This window comes from Solanum tuberosum, unplaced genomic scaffold (assembly GCF_000226075.1).
Source record: "Solanum tuberosum cultivar DM 1-3 516 R44 unplaced genomic scaffold, SolTub_3.0 scf00002, whole genome shotgun sequence".
Taxonomy (NCBI): domain Eukaryota; kingdom Viridiplantae; phylum Streptophyta; class Magnoliopsida; order Solanales; family Solanaceae; genus Solanum; species Solanum tuberosum.
In genome coordinates, this window is record NW_006238928.1 from 29,175 (window position 1) to 46,123 (window position 16,949).

The 16,949-nt window shown below is 35.6% G+C and overlaps 1 protein-coding gene across 4 annotated transcripts in view; it reads right to left on the bottom strand.

Annotated features, from left to right (window-relative positions):
- The window catches only part of LOC102593715 (MADS-box transcription factor 23-like), an 18,143-nt gene extending 1,772 nt beyond the window's left edge, over nt 1–16,371 (bottom strand). The window contains exons 1-4 of one of the 4 annotated variants that reach the window (XM_015309878.1): nt 16,177–16,371; nt 15,847–16,057; nt 6,785–6,857; nt 2,852–2,913 (exon numbers count right to left, since the gene is read on the bottom strand). In XM_015309878.1, the coding sequence (XP_015165364.1) occupies nt 2,852–2,913; nt 6,785–6,857; nt 15,847–16,028 (317 nt within the window). In that variant the 5' untranslated portion in view covers nt 16,029–16,057; nt 16,177–16,371. Of the gene's footprint in view, nt 1–2,851; nt 2,914–6,778; nt 6,858–15,846; nt 16,058–16,176 lie in introns of all 4 variants that reach the window. The other 3 variants (XM_015309863.1, XM_015309846.1, XM_006337958.2) reach the window with 3 other exon arrangements.
- Nucleotides 16,372–16,949: the final 578 nt, after the last annotated feature.

A 16,949-nucleotide genomic window follows, 5' to 3' on the forward strand; every position in this document is an offset into this window, starting at 1 on the left:
TGGGTGTGGGTGGGGGTTGATGTTAAACAGTTTGATGGAGCTCTGGAAGAAATCTATAACACCATTTGAGGTGTGCTTATTATTGAATTTTCACTCCCCAACATTGAGTTGCTTGCTGGGATTATATAGTGAAGACATCTTTACAGAATCCTCCAGTGAATTGCATGATTCACTGCAGTTCAGTTGACCAAAAATTTTGAGAAATATTTTCTTTAGGAAAACAATCTCCTTGAAAATATGGAAAATGACCCTTTGGGGTTGGCCAGTGGTTTGGGCTTAGGACTTCCATGTTGGAGGTCTCAAGTTCGAAACCCCTTGCCAGCGAAAGCAAGGGGTTTGCCTTCTAGATCGAGCTCATCGCACCGGGCTTGCCTAGTGCGGGTTACCTCTCCTATGTGGTTTGCGAGCTATTGCATAGGAGCGGGGGTTTTACCCTGTGCGCGCCCAAAGGGTAACGACTGCGGCTTTCCCTTGTCATAATAAAAATAATATGGAAAATAACTTTCCTAATGAAAGTAGGTAAAACAAATCACATTGTCTCCTCACAACCACCCAGCCCACCCCTGAATTCCTCCACCCCCACCCTCATAGAGTCATAGTTTTGTCTTAGATATATATAGAAATACTTTTAGGATTATAAATTTTTACTTGCATACCGAACACAAGAAAATAAACAAGAAGCCACTTCTACTAGAAAATGTTTTCCTCCATACCAGACACACCCTAGAAGTCCATGCTAATACTTTAATTCATAAGAGAGACCGAATGTTGTTTGATCCTTCAAAACCCTGATCTGAAGGGTTACAACCATGGTCCTGAGTGCCTCTTCCTTTTGATTGTAAAACCAGTAGCTTGAAATAATCTGAGTATCCTTTCTGTCAGCACTTACAGATATAATCTTTTTAAGGATAACCTAGAGCAGATATCTCTGTCATATTCTATTTTGTGAACTGATGTTACAAGCTATCTAGTGTCACTTGCTTTTTTCCAGCAAGGTGGTGATAGTTTAGTTCTTAGTTTCATGCATTTTCTTGTGGTTGGCTTAGGATGCCTATACTGTTGAAGATATTGAAGGAACATTCCAAACGGCATCCTTGATGAGACACCTTTTGTATCACTACTAGAACTATCCTTTTCTCTCTTTCTACTGCCCACTGAACATAGAAAAAGAAAACTGGGGTGTGGGTGTTGGGTTCTGATAGAGCTATAGAATTGAAAGACAGATAGAAATGAGAGGAGAGAAGAGGAGGTACATTCAATTTTTTTTGTTCTTCAAGGGTTTTGAGGGACAGGAAGGGAGAAGCAGAGAAAGGAGAGTTAAGTTCGTTAACAAAATGTTCTGTCAAAAAGCGAGTGAAACGAAGAAAAACAGGACATGTTTTAACGGAACTTCTGTAGTGTCAAAAGAAAGCTCAGGATTATGAACAAAATAGCTATCACGGGAATTAGTGTCAATTAATACACATTTCTCTATTTCCTCACTCCATCCATTTAAAGACAGAAAAGTAAAACCCTCAAATATTACCTTTATTCCCCCCAACCCCCAAAAAATAAAAAGAAATAACACCATCGATCCAAAAGATCACAATAGTTAAATATTTTAAGTAGTGCAATGGAGGAGATATTTTATTTTGCCTAGGAACATTGTTGATGAAATCAACGTATACTAATGTTATGGGAAAATTCCTACCTAAAGAAAGAACAACAAAAACAACATGCCCAATGTAATCCCACATTTGAGGTCTAGGGAGGGTAGAGTGTAACCAGACCTTACTCCTACCTCGTTAGAGCTAGAGAGACTGTTTCCGATAGACCCTCCGCTTAAAACAAAGCATTTCCAAGTAGTTTGAAAAAAGAAAATACAGAAACGAGTAGTAATAACTACAAAATAATGTGAATTGGGAGTATTTCTGTATTTTCTTTGCATGTATGGTGATCCAAGCAATAGGTCCTATAAAATTCTCCCCCATTCTCTATAATTGTGGACAATTATTATGTTACCATTTCAGAAAATAAAAAAATTGTCGACAACTGTTAATATCTGTTGGTTGAAAGTATTAAAAATGATCAGAAAACTTAACACAATCAACGACTCTACCCTCTCTATTTCAAGACATTGATTCTAGTTTCAATAGCCTAGCCCCCCTCCCCCCCTCCCACACACACACACAACAAAACCCCTCTCCCCTTTTAAATTTGTCGCTTTGATGGGTAGTTTTCAAAAAAGTATATATAAATTTTCACTTAGATAGGATCTCTCCACATTTTCCCAATATCCTCTAAAGAGATGCTCAATATGATTGGTCCTCATTATCCCATTTAATAGCATACTTGTCGATGCCCACAACGGTTGAGTTCCATGTGAAACCCCAAACCAACTTTCCTGGTAGAGTTTATGAACATTCTAAAATCTCTAATTCCTAGTCCCTCAACATTAAAGTGGATAACACCATTTCCAAGACCTAATACTAAACATCAATTAATAGGGATTCATGTGAAACCCCCAAACCTACTTTTACTCTTCACCTTTAACATATCAAGAAAAGACAATAAATTTTTTCCATGTCTTCCCCTTAGCATTGATTACATATTCCCAGATCATTTTTCAACACTTAATACTAAACATCAATTAATAGGGTAGTGTGGTAAAATAGCCATGTCAATTATTGTTTTCTTATTGGGTGTGCTAATTCCAAATGTGACAAGTAAAAGTGAATGAAGGGAGTAATTTTTACTTTAATGTCTTAAAACTTACAATGGAGACAAGAGTCCCTGTGTTTGTGCTATAGATCATTGAATAAGTTATTTGTGGAAGTAAGAAATATATCTAACATATGACAAGAGAGTTTACCGGTGATTCTCTTGCAAGTTCTGTAGTTGTTGCCTCAGCATTGCCGCTTCCCTTTGCCAAAACTGCTAACAGGAAATTATATTTTAATACATGGTTTTGGATTATCATAGGAGAAACTAATGGATATTTCTGCATGCTTGATAAAACTAGCTGTGAAATCAATAGGAAACCAAGCCTAGATGTAATGGGTGCTACTTAGATTTAAATTGAGCCGTCCCCCTCCTTGTGGTCTGGGAATTAGATCCATATGTACCCTTAAGATTGTGTAACTTCAATTTAGAGTTACTTCCTTGAGATTGCCACAAGGCGTCGTTTTTATATTTGTTGCTTCCTACCATTAACAATTTTGTTCGACAATATGCTATCAGGGATAAAATTATAAGCTATTGTTGTTTTGGAGGCCTTGAAGTTGATGGTCATAAACTATGATGTCTGGTACAGTAAGGAGTAATTAAATTTGATGTTCTGTAAATGATTAATTACAGTTGTACAAAAAAAATAAAATTACAGCTGCGTCATAGTTACCCCACTTGAAGATCGTAAAGCAGCTCTAGACGAGATTTTCTGTTCCTGGATTTGTGTACCATTGGAAGAGTGTGCTATGAAAATGAGTGCAATATGTCATGATGGCAGTATTAACCCCCGAGCAGAATTCTTAGTTATGTCTTAAATTAGGGTGGTCTATCCAGTCTTATTATTAAAAGGGGTCAAGTGCTGCTTCCATGATCAATCTACCAGGAATTATCTTCCAATACCATATCCAAAAGCTCCTTGCTGTACCTGAACTTATATGTGAACATAGGAATGATCAAGGTGTAGGTTAACACCAGCTGTCATCTTGGTAGATATTTGACAACAGATAGTGTGCCCTAGCAGACGATTTTCAAGAAATGGGCTTCACCGGAAAGAAATCATTACTACCTCTACCACAAATTGAATCTCCTTGTTGAATTGGCATGGCTCAAATGATTAAGATTCAGAAGATTTTGTTTTAAGATTTTGACACTAGTTAGAAGGGGGCTGGAGGATAAGCAGCCTTTGAAGTCCCTGTCTTACTAGAACTTTTCCCACAATAGAACCTTTACACTGTAAAGGTAATTTAAAAGATGGCCAATTTTTCAAGTACAGCTGGATTAGGCAGACTACTAAATCCTTGAAGTTGATAATGGTGATCGTCAGTAAAAAGGTAGCACGTGGTTTTGTTTTTCCAATCATGTACCCCTCTCAAGAGCATGAAAACCCTTTCTTTAATTGCTCTTGCAGGAAATCAGGCTGTGTCTGTGTAGAATCTTTTTTCGCGTTAATATGCAGACTGTAGGGGTTATATGAAAATTGTTTAGCTGAAGATGTTTTTGCTTGATATGATACAAAATGCTTCAAAGTAATTGTGTAGTGTGAACTATAAGACAGTTCTATCTTGAGCTATGCTGTGATTGCTAGACAAATTAAAGCCATAGTCCCTGATCTATTCTTATGTGACGTCTCTCCAGTTAAATCTTGAAAAGGTGAAGTTTTGTTACATTTTCAATGGATAGCATTTCATGCCAGATCAGTAATAATGGAATACTTAGCTCCTGTTCTCTGTCAATGTATTGGATTGCCCGTGGTTTATAAGACACCAGTTTGGATGAATGTTTCTATTTTCTCATAAAGCATCTTCCTTCCATCTTAAATATTGGTTTTCAAACTTTAGCCTCCATTCCAGCATCTTCAGCTGTACAACTAACTGTTAACTATAAGAATCTTTTGCTTCTTGCAGGATTCTGTTTTGTCTCTTCGCTTTTGTCCCTGTTACCCTGCTTCCGTCTCCTAATTCTATTTCCCTTGGAAACACAGTTTGACCTTTCCAGTAGAGTTGGTGATAATATGAAACCTTTAAGATCATTCCCTCACTTCTTCTATTTTCAGTTTTGACCCAACATATGGCTAGACCGACCATTTGGACAGACAAGTGTTGAGTATGGCAGAAAGGCAGGGCAATGAGGAATCGTTGTACCAAATGAGCCAAGGAAGTGAAGGTGGATAAGTTATCTGATTTATCAAGGGATGAAAATTCATTTTTCTCTTTCCACTTTTCTGGTGAGAACAAAAGCAACGTACTTTAATGTGCATTTTATTCTTTTCCTAAACTGTCAAAATAGCAATCTGAGTGGTAGGATACTACAAACTTAGGACCAGGCTCATGCAATCTAACCAGATCACATAGAAACTTAGAAGTGGTAAAACTGGAGGACTCACATGGTATAAATAGAATTAATTAAATCGGAATAGTGTAAATTCACAGATATATTATCAATATTCATTTTGACTCTTTCTAGCGTTTTTGTTGTTTTCCTTTATAGTTAATATTTTATTACCATTCGGCTACCCATATAACCAGTCATGTAGATCAAACTAGGTTTTTGACTTGACTAGTCACTAGCCCTCTTATTATAAGATTCTCCACCCTATGACTGACATTCCAACAACATCAACAGCATACCCAATATAGTCCCACGGAGTGGGATCTGGGGAGGGTAGAGTGAACACAGCCCTGACCTCTACCTCCGAGCCCAGAGGTAGAACGGCTGTTTCCGAAATTCTATTTCCCTTCATCATAGGTGCTAATATCTTTTAAATCCTTTTCACAAAGTCGTATACACAGAAGTACACCATAATTCATGTAAGGAACCCTAACTAAGCTTTTATTGTTAGGAAAACACTAGACTCTTAGGAGTTTCTATGGACTAAGGAACCATACTCATTGAGGATTTCAATTTTGACATAGTAATTAATAGTTCTCTAGACTATAGTATAAACCTTTAGAATAATTCTCAGTAAAAATTATCTTGATAACACTTTTGGACTTCATATAGACTCCTTGTATCTTGGATAGGAGTTGAGTCAAACTTCTGTTACAGGTTTAATACTTGATTGTTGCTGTTTCTATGAATAAATTCTACTTATCAAAAACAATGTTAGGATTACATGCCACCTTGCACTGTATTAGAACTCACCAGAATAATTGACAGTCATCTGAAATGAGTTGCTGGAATAGTGACATTCGCCGTAAAAGGTCTTATTCTTTCTCACAGACTGTTGTCGATGTAGCCAAAGAAGTGTCCTTACAGCCCATAGGGAAATGTTTTTTTCTAATTTAGGGAGAAGTGATATGGTGACACAAATCTCTAGGAATAGATGGTTGCCTGAAATACATCAGTGTGGTGCCTCAAATGTTCTCTGGAAAGAGTTATGGCTCCTGAAAAAGCATAGTGCTGCCTAAATGATCGCTGGAAGTAAGAATGGTACTTCCTAGAATGATCAATCAGAAAGAGATGAGTAATAAAATCTCCAAATATATATTCACTTAGGTTTCTACAAATTTCCTAGAAGCCTAATACGCCCAATAAGTAGGAGAAGAAGATGAAAAGATATTCTTGTTGGCACTGGTTGGTAATATCAAGAGGGCTGCTTGTATGAGGGAAGTCTTTTTGTTTCTATGGTTTCCTATATTTATCATATAATCACTAAGAATATTTTCCATATAATTCTTAATGATCCTCTTAACTTTCATCTATAATATAATCACTAAAAATATTCTCTACCATTTAATTATTCTGTTAACTTTGAACAGAATTTTTACTTATTATAGTGGTGTCTGGATCAATTTGCTCGCACCTTGACTATCTCACCAAAAAGCTTGCTGCAGCCTACCTTACAGATGTCCAGAAATCAGCTCACCATGGTTGAGTAGATATGTGTATATTATGTGTTATAGAAGGCCTTGAACCTGAGATTTTAGGTTGTTAATTCTATGCCTCAATTACTCAACAAGTCCCTTGATATTGCCTAGATTATGTCCAACGACATGAAGTGGTTATGATAGAAAGCTTAGCTATGCATATTTTTCTTTGATTAGTTGACTGCAAATTAACCAGTGAAACTTACCCTAACCTCAGAAGTTGGAGTTGCCAATTGATGATTCTCCTCCTTTGTTTTGTTGTATCTTTCAATCACCGACTTCATGCTGTCAAAGTAAATATATTCAGAAGTGTCTTTATTATCTACTTATAAGAAAGGACATAAATTGAACAACGCAGGTAATATCTTTTGCAGCCTCTTATTAATCTGATGGCTGCAATTCTGGTATTTGATTCCTTTTTCTGTGTTTGTCAGTTGAATGGACTTGGGAGTGATAGCGCACAAAACCTTTACAAAGTGAATGGTACTGTCTTTAAGGTATGTCACTGAAGTCTGTTTTGCTCCTTTTACTCTACTTTCATGTACCAATCATCAAGGTATGAAATACTCATTAGTTGTGGCTGTTGCCTTCATGCTTAATATTAAAGCAAAACAAGAGAGATATGGTGAACATGCTCTAATGAATATATCTAAGTGTGTTATCTTCATCACACGTTATTTCTGTAGGCATTGTCTATGTTGCTTCTCAATTCTATACTAGTTATTGAATGTTGAAACATACAACCTGACTTCAGACAAAGAATAACAAGGGGATATTTCAGGATGAAAACCCAAATGCATGTAGCCATGCATTATGGTCCAATGTTCAAGTTTTCCCTTACTAAATCGTATTGTTTATCCAAACTCCATTCTGTTGACCCGTCTTAGTTTTCAAAATAAGACTCCTTGGAATACCTTCAACCTACCCACCTCACTCAAAAAAAAAAAAAAACAGATAAAGAAGAGAATTTCTTAAACATGACTAGTATAACATAAATGCATACTAGAGAAAAGATGCATAACGCTTGCTGCGAGTTAAGGAACTAGCAGTAGGTGGTTGGGGTAAATAAGGTTAGTATTGGGATCCGATTATTGAATATGATAAAAACCAAAGAGGCATCCAATTTCTTGGGTCAAACTTTTCTTGCCCTCTCTCTTCTCCCATAAAGTTAAAAACAATTGTTTAGTTGTAGAATGGTACTAGATAAAATAATCCTAACAACAACAATGACACGTCAACAATAGCAAGTTGTTAGCCATCAGTAGGTAATGACTAAATGAGAAATGCTTCATGAGATGATGATAGAGCAAATATGTTTAGACAAGAATGGACATGCTGGCAATCAAGATTGCTGCACGAAACGGTTGGAGCAGCAAATTTCTTGGGTGATTTGCTATTTCAGACTTCTTTCAGTACAACTGGAGGACAGTATTGGGTTACCCCTGTTTTGGGATGTTGGGTACATGCAATAATTTATTTTTGTGAAAGTTCCCTAAGAGGCTGTTTATGGATATATAATGATAATAATAATAATAATATTAGAATTTATCTAACAAGTCTAAAATCTATTCTCAACTAGTAGCTTATCACCTCTATAGATCTTTTTCTTCTATTATGCCTAATTGTTAGCTAAGTCTGCATTAACACCATGCATTTATAGGTCTTTCGAGACTTTCTTCCATGTCATTTTAGATTTGCCCATCTCTTTTCAACACTTTCACTTACTATTGTTTCACACCAACGAATTAGTGCATTTGTAAAACATGTTCAAACCATCTCAAGTGAACTTGGATTGTATCTTTAGCGACCCAACATTCAACCACCATATAACATTGTAAGTCTTATAGTTGTTCTATATACTTTTTAACTTTCAATTTGGTAGGCATCCTTCTATCACATTTCACTTGATAGCACTTCTTCATTTCAACCATCTGATTTTAACGAGTAACACCTTCATTTGTAATTTCATTCTGTTACTTCTACTTATCCCAAAACCCTTACTTTCTAACGTTTTTCTCCATAAGTCAAGCTTTTGGTTGACACCCTTGCTAGATTTGTCAATTAACACAAATCATTAGCAAATAGCATACATCATGGGACTTCATCTTGTACTGTATTTGCTAACTTGTCTAGACTAGGGTAAACACGTAGGGGCTCGTTTCGTTCTCCTTGGTGTAAACTCATTGTTGTGGGAAACAATTCCTACGACTATTTTCACGCTAATGACAGCTCCCACACATGTCCTTTAGGGCATAATTTCTGGTACTCTAAGCTGGTATCTAGAGACTCAAAAAAATGGTGGACAAACTGATAAGACACTCATCAAATCACTTTTATTTGTGGTAGATAGATAATGGATGCAACATGAAATATTGATGGTTAATGAGTCAAGTACATTGTTAACTAATCAAGCTATCTGCCAAATATACCAGTAAAAATTGAAAAGAAGACTGATGCTTTAATAAGGAACTTTATATGGCAAGGAGATAGAGATAAGAGGTGTTTTAATCTAGTGAAATGGAAGGGGGCTTGGGCATAAAAAACTTAAAGCAAACATAATTCAAGTTCACTAAATGAAAAATGAAATAATTATGGAGGTATGGAGAACAGTCATAGGTCTATTGACCTTTCAAAGCAGAAGTTCGTATTAAATTGGGGGATGGATGAATGATATTTTCTTTTTCTGTTTTGGGTGTAACGAAAATCTTGCAAATAGTTCGAATGCTGTTTAGAAGTTTTAAGTTTTAGAATCCTTGTAGGAAGAATCAAGGAAACACTTTTTCTTTGCTTTTTTTCAAATTGTAAATGTGGCACCCAGCACTACCTTCGTACTGAAGTTTATAATATTTGATACCTTCCTCTATTAATGTTAGTGCAAACATACAGTCAAATGAACAAAAGGTTTTTGTTGCCCTATCATCCATAAAAGAGTCGATGCTCCCAAGTATCTCTCTTACATTGTTCCTCCGCGACAATAACTTACATTGTTCTGACATTGTTCATGGTTGCAGGTCATTGCTGAACCAACTAAGAGAACCTTTGAATGAACGCAACTACAAGAAACAAAATGAGGTGGCGGATCAACTTGCAAAACAATATGGATATAGGATGCATGATAATATAATACATTTTACTGTTTCTCCTTTGTTTGACTTAGCTTTCAAGGCAGACGCGCTAGGAATTACTTCCTATAGAAGCACTACGGTTTGCAATGAAGCTAAATCGCTGTCTCTGTAACAGCACTACCTTTTTTTTTTACTGGGCAAACATTACGACACGTGTGATTTTAAACATGTCAAAAAATTTCTGTGATACAGAATATGTCGTTAAGGGAACAAAATGACAAGTTTTAATTATATTAATCCAAAATCCAAATGTAGAAATGAGTTTAAGGAAATGACAAGTTTTAATGAGTCGGGCTTTTTTATAACGAACTGGAAGGAAATATTGATACACAAAATCAACAAAAGGAACAATAAAGTGTTCAACAAAGTGTCCAGTTTTGGGTTTTTTTGTCTCAAAAAAATTTATAATTCCGCTTGATAATTTTATTTTAAAACTAAACTTGAAAATATTTGCTGGAAATAATTTATGTTGGTCATCAGACATTAGTAATAGTTCCTAACGTTTGCCTGTTAAGGTAGAACTTCTGGTCAATTGAAGTAGTTCTACCTGTGGCTTCAAGATGTATTCACGTTTGGGCATGTCTTATCGGCAAAAGATGGAGCTTATATTGATGGGCAATATGCAGTAGTTCTAAATTTTATCTAGTTTTTATCAATTGAGCAAGTTTGCTATCGTAAAATGTCCAGGCTCTTTTAAGTGTAAAAGTTAGAATTTATATCTTATGGTACCATATCTAATTAAATTCCAGTTTTTCCTTATATAAGACAACTTTTGGTCAATTGAAAAGGTTTACTATTTTGATAAATATGTAATGGGCAACATATCTAAATTTTTACTTTTGCCTATAAGGCAAAACATCTGATCAATTTAGCAAGTTCAATGTCTTAAAATCTCCTAACATGATGCCTTACGAGGCAAAAGTTGGAATTTTCTGAAACGGAGGCTATTTTTTAAAAAGAATTGTTCAATGGTACTAAAAAAAATCAAGACCACCCTTTATAGAAGCCATTTTTGTAAGACTTTTCCTATGGGGATAAAATATCAAGATCAATCCATCTTAGGTCCAATTCTAAACTTGACCCAATAATTTGAATTGTTTTGATATTACCACCAAACGCGGTAAGTATTTACCTTAACACCACTACACTTTTCTATTCTTGTCAAATATTATCACATGAGAGAACCTTACAACATATGCAGTATGAATTTACAAGTGGAATATGAGGTAGAGAGGTTGTTTTCAATAGACACTCAACTCAAGAAAAGTGTTTTAAAACAGGTTTGCAAAATACAAGAGTGAAAGCAGAAGCGAATCTAGAATTTTTAGAATATGGGTGCATTACGAAAAAATGCACCATTTAGCCTTTTTTATTCATAGGTGTCAATAAATAATATTATATCAATTATATATGTGGAAAAGGGTCAAAATTGCCCCTGAACTATGCAAAATAGACCACTTATACCCTCAGTTACATTTTGAGATAAAAAAACACCCCCACTATTATCCCTAGAGACCACAAATCCCCCTAAAAAGTTAACAACCCAAATTGTTAATGACATGGCAAGTCATGTGAGACTGATCTCTCCACCTAACCTGCCAACTAGGAATTCCAACAATTAGAAATCCTTCTAAAATTAGAAATAAATCTTTTATTTTTAATTACATAAAAATATTTATATTTTTAATTAAAAACCTTCTATTTTTAATTACATAAATATTTACCACTCTTTCTTAATATTTATATTTATTGCCATTAAAAGTTATTTTTTCATCGTTGTTTAACTATTAACCAAGTATATTTCCACTTGATAAATAACTAATATATAATATATCTAACTTGATAGGATGATTTTTTGTATAACAACTTGTATCTTCTGTATGTATGAGGGGAAATTTACGACTCGATAATATTAACTTTGTTCTTGTTTTTTTGTTGGATTAATCCAATTTTAGGAGATTTAGATTTTTAAAACAGATAGTGGTAATCCTAGTTGGCAGCTTAGGTGGAAGGACCAGTCACACATGGCTTGCCATGTCATTAAAAATTTGGGTAGTAAACTTTTGAGGGGTATTTGTGGTCTCTAGAGGTAACAATGAGGGTATTTTTGAGCTCAAAATGTAATGGAGGATATAAGTGGTCTATCTCACATAGTTTAGGGGCAATTTTGACCCTTTTCCGTTATATATATATATACCTAATTTTATGGAGAGACCACGAGCTCAAGTTCCCCATTTTTAGATTATAATCCTTCATTGATGAGTGAAAGAAGCTCTAATAAAAATACCAAGAAAAGAGAAGTATTAAAATAAATATAGTAAAGTTATCTTAGTTTCATTTTTCTCATTTTGTCTACTACAAATGTCACTCTCACCTTACCTTGTATATCTTTGTTTGTAATCTTATTTCTCCTAGCTGGTATGTCTGCACATGCTAAGCCTCCTCATTTCTACTACTTTCATCTTATGTGAGTTTTGATAGGTCAACGCTCTGTCTCATACAACATAATTGGTCTAACAACTCTGTACAACTTACCTTTAAATTTGGGTGGCACATTCTTATCACGTAAGACATCGGATGTGAGCCTTCATTTCATCTACACTTCTCCAATACACATGCATTGTTGTCTATCTCCCCACTTCCTTAGATTATTGTCCCAAGATACTTAAAGTTTTATCTATTAGTGATGACTTATAAGTCATCCTCACTTCCATGTTTGTCTCATTTGTTACGTCACTAAACATGCACTCAAAGTACTCTGTTTTAATCCTACTAAACTTTAAACTTTAAGTCACTAGGGTTTTAGAACTCTGATCTAATGTTAGCTACGACATGTCTTGTCAATCAATACTATGTTTGCAAATAATATACATCATGGTACCTCATCTTGAATATGTTGTGTCAGTTCTTCCATCACCAAGACAAATAAAAATGAGCTAAGAGTTGATATTCTTGATGAAATCGCATTAAGACTAGGAAGTATTCGGAGTCTCCTCCTATATGTCCTTAATCTCTCTAATGTATGCAACATGTACATTTCAAGACTCCAATCATGATCTCCAAATAACCTCCCTTGGGACTTTGGGATGTGCCTTTTTTAGATCAATGAACACCATAAGTTAGTCTTTTTTCTTATTTCTATAATGCTCCAGCGATCTCCTTAAAACATGGATAAATTTTATAGTTGATCGTCTTGGTATGAATCCGAATTGATTCTCGAAAATAGACATATTCCTCCTTATTCTCATCTCTACCATCCTCTCACAAACTTTCATTAGTGTAACATATACAGTAGTTTGATATTCCTGTAGTTATTGCAATTTTAATTATCGCGTTTGTTCTTATACAACAGAATCATTTTACTCCATCTCCATTCATCTAGCATGTAAGAAGTTTTTTCATAACCCCCTCAGGACACGTAGCTCTAATAACAAATGTTGAAAAATGGGGTTGGAGAAACACTCGCAATCATTCAAATTCTTTCTTGAACACAAGTGAGGCAACAATTCTTCTTTGTTCCACTCAACTTGACTTACATAATCAATCATTCTCTTTGAAGATAAGTGGGGAATATTTTCTTCCACCAACTTATCTTACATTTTAGCTTATCATAGCTAGATATTTATAGGAATTCTTATAACATGTACCTATTCAAGTACATGTATCATGACTAGTTCTAAGTTTTTCTTGTTCCCTAGTTCATGAATAAAAGCATACACGTATCTTAACATTGATTTCCTAATACATTTTTTTTTTTATGACAAGGGAAACCTGTAGCCGCTACCCTTTGAGTGCGCACAGGGTAAAACCCCCGCTCCTATGCAATAGCTCGCAAACCACATAGGAGAGGTAAACCGCACTAGGCAAGCATGGTGCGACGAGCTCGACCCAAAAGGCAAACCCCTTACTTTCGCTGGCAAGGGGTTTCGAACTTGAGACCTCCAACATGGAAGTCCCAAGCTCAAACCACTGGGCCACCCCGAAGGGTTTGATTTCCTAATACATGAACTAAGTAAATTCATGTAGCTAGGATAAATCCAATTTACTTTCGATTCTTAATCTCCACCATCTCTTAGCTGAAAATAAGGAATGAATATCTTAAAACCAATTCGCCCTACCCCATCCCACCTTTCTCTTCCTCATAAGGATAACACGTTTAATCTCATGAGCTCAATGATATTGCTTTCTTTCATTCAGCAAAAGAAATTAGAAAAGCAAGTTTCTATCTTAATGAGCACGGTAATTAAAGGGGTGATGGCAACAAGCAAGTGAAGTGTCTCGGATTGTAAAACATGCTTAATGATGATTGCTTTTTCCCCGTGACAGCAGCTTACCTTGCCAGTCACCAGCCTTGTTCAAAACTTTGATTTCCATGTCAGTAATATAGGCCACTTTCTTCCTACACTGTATAGGGAAAACGAGAACTTTGAATGTTTGTAACCAGACCATGTCCTCAATCTTCCTATACTTCTTCTGTCTTCGTAGTCATATGTATCGAAATTAGTCTGCTATATGTTAATTTCTTGCCATGAAACATCTTGATTATCTTTAAGCACCTTCATGACCATCTTGACTGACCTCTTATCCCTAGGAGTGAATAAAATTAGATCACCAGCACAATAAAAATGGTTAATTCTTGATCCCTTACTGCTTATGTAGAAGAAGCCATTATAACTGCTCTTGTTATTAAGTTGATTGAAAGCTTTCTAAAGGGCTTCTGCAGCTATGATAAAGAAAACAGTAGATAAAGAGTCCCCTTATTTAACTCCCCTAGGGAAGTTAAAGAAGTCATCTGTTGTACCCTTTATGATGACTAAATAAGAGTTTCTTGACAACAATTTGTCGATAAATCAACAACAGCTAATAAAGAAGGTCCAGGAGAGCCTGTGACAATAATACCTCCTTTATTGTGTTCCTTTCCATCTATGATTTCTTGGGTTAATAAGACATTTCAAATTATCAGTCTTCCCCTTACAAACCCAACATGATTCTCGGAGATGAGCTTGCGTAAAATGGGGGTCAGTTTGATAGACAAAATCTTTGAAATAAATCTTATTTGTCACATTACACAAACTGAATGGTTTCAATTGTGAGATGGGAGAGCTTACTCTAGGGAGATCGACAAATCTACCCAGACATGCACTATTGAATCTAGAAGTGCCGTTGGTCACCTATATATACCTCAATGTGCCTTGTAATAATATCATCAAAGGCCCATGATATATTCCAGCATGCATCTCATTAACTTCTGTCAACCAAAAACTCTTGTTGTTTAAATAACTGTCCGCCCATTAGGAGTAGTTTTAGGATGTGAATGAAATGAAGCCAAATAATTATACACATTGTATGATGAGTATGCATCTCTACTGCATGAGCTACTGCTAGCCCTTACGTTCATCTGGTGCTAGTCTTTAAGCACACTTTTATGAAACTCGACCAATGTGCTTCTATGCATAGACAAGATTAACAATGAGAAGCTGTCTTTGTTCTGTTCATTATTTCATGAAAACTTTTCTAGCATTGATCATTTTAGTGGGTGTGCATACAACTATATGCTCAATATATTACACTATATCGAAGTTTCACCAAGTCCAGCTAACCTCAAATCATACATCAAAGTTGTCATGAACATAACCCCAAGCAATTAGCCCATAAAAACCAGTAAGAAAGTTCAATAGCGATAGTACTCTCTCAATGCACTACTGACATAACTAACACCAGCTAGCCTCATTCTATACATTCACTTAAGCTTAAGCGGAACTCACTATCCACACATCTTCTCACCCAGTGAGCTCATACAACACAGTCATTAAACAAACTGAGCGACATTATAACAAACAGAAAGCGTGCAATAAAATGAAGCACAATTTCGAGCGAAAATAGAGTAAACAAAGCATTTCGACTCTCACATAGATGAGCTCATCCTACTTAGTAGATTTGAACTTCACTAGCTAGAAGAATTTATTTTACACTATATTAGCATCTATAATACCACATTATCCAAGTCAAACTTACAAAATTGAACTATTTAGCACACAGATCTCGTTAATCCACATAACTAAAACATGAAACTAAAAGTTCTGAAAAATTCATAAATTGATAATCTATAGATACAAAAAAAAAAAATACTCGTAAATAGCGAAAATCACCTGGTGTTTGAATATTCATAGAGTTTTCCAGTACTGGAGAAGATAATGACTCCGGCCTCCGCATCGCACAGAATCGCTAGCTCCTTCGCCTTCTTCAACAATCCATTTCTCCTCTTCGAGAACGTCACTTGCCTGCTCGTCGAATTATCGATCCTCCTTATCACTATCTTTCCTCTCCCCATCGCCGATCTCACACACACTCTCTCTCTCTCTACAAATACACAAAATTAGCTAGCTACAATTACACACAACAACTGCGTGCTACATATTCAATTCCTCAAATATGCGAAAACAATAAACCAAAAAAAAATAATGTATGTTTACACTTACCAGAGAAATTGAATTCACGAGAAGAAGCAGAAGAACAAATCAGTGGAGGAATTTTTCGAGGAAAAGGGAAAAAAAAAGTTGCTGTTGATGGAGAAGACAAAAGGAGACTTCGCAATCGTCGTTTTGGGTTCAGTTTTTTTTCTGATTGAATTTGCCCATATAAGGAAAGTGTGTCTATATATGAAAAAAGGTGAAACGCGTTGGGGTTGGGGTTGGGGTTGGGATTGGGGGGTTAAACGGGGGTGGGGGTATTAGGGCGTTTCAGAAAAACCGCTATTATACCTCGGGTTTATAAAAAACCAATAGTGGTATTGTGTGCTATTGCCACGTGGAAGATTTTAATTTGTCAGGTGGTTTAATAAAAGGTCAGACTCGTACGAAAAGTTTCGTCATTCGTATAGATTGCTAACGCGTGGCTGTCTCATAATTTTAATACTCTATGAACTTCCCACTTTTGGAAATAACTTTTTTCGAACTGGAGATTGCATACTGACGGATTTGCCCTTTCTGTATTTGGGTGACTAATTTGCCCTTTTGGAGCTAAGCTAATAGTGGAATGGCTCCTCCATTAATTATATAAAAAAAATATTAAGAAAACTCTAATAATTGCCGGTACTTCTTATCTTAGATAATTTCTATTTTGAGTGTGTAGTGTAGATCTAGACAAGTTGATATTGGTCCATTAGGACTAACGCTTATTTTATTTGAACTCTATGATATATGTAAGGGCGTGCATTGAATTAAAAGTAGATATCAAGTATTTAAATCAATTT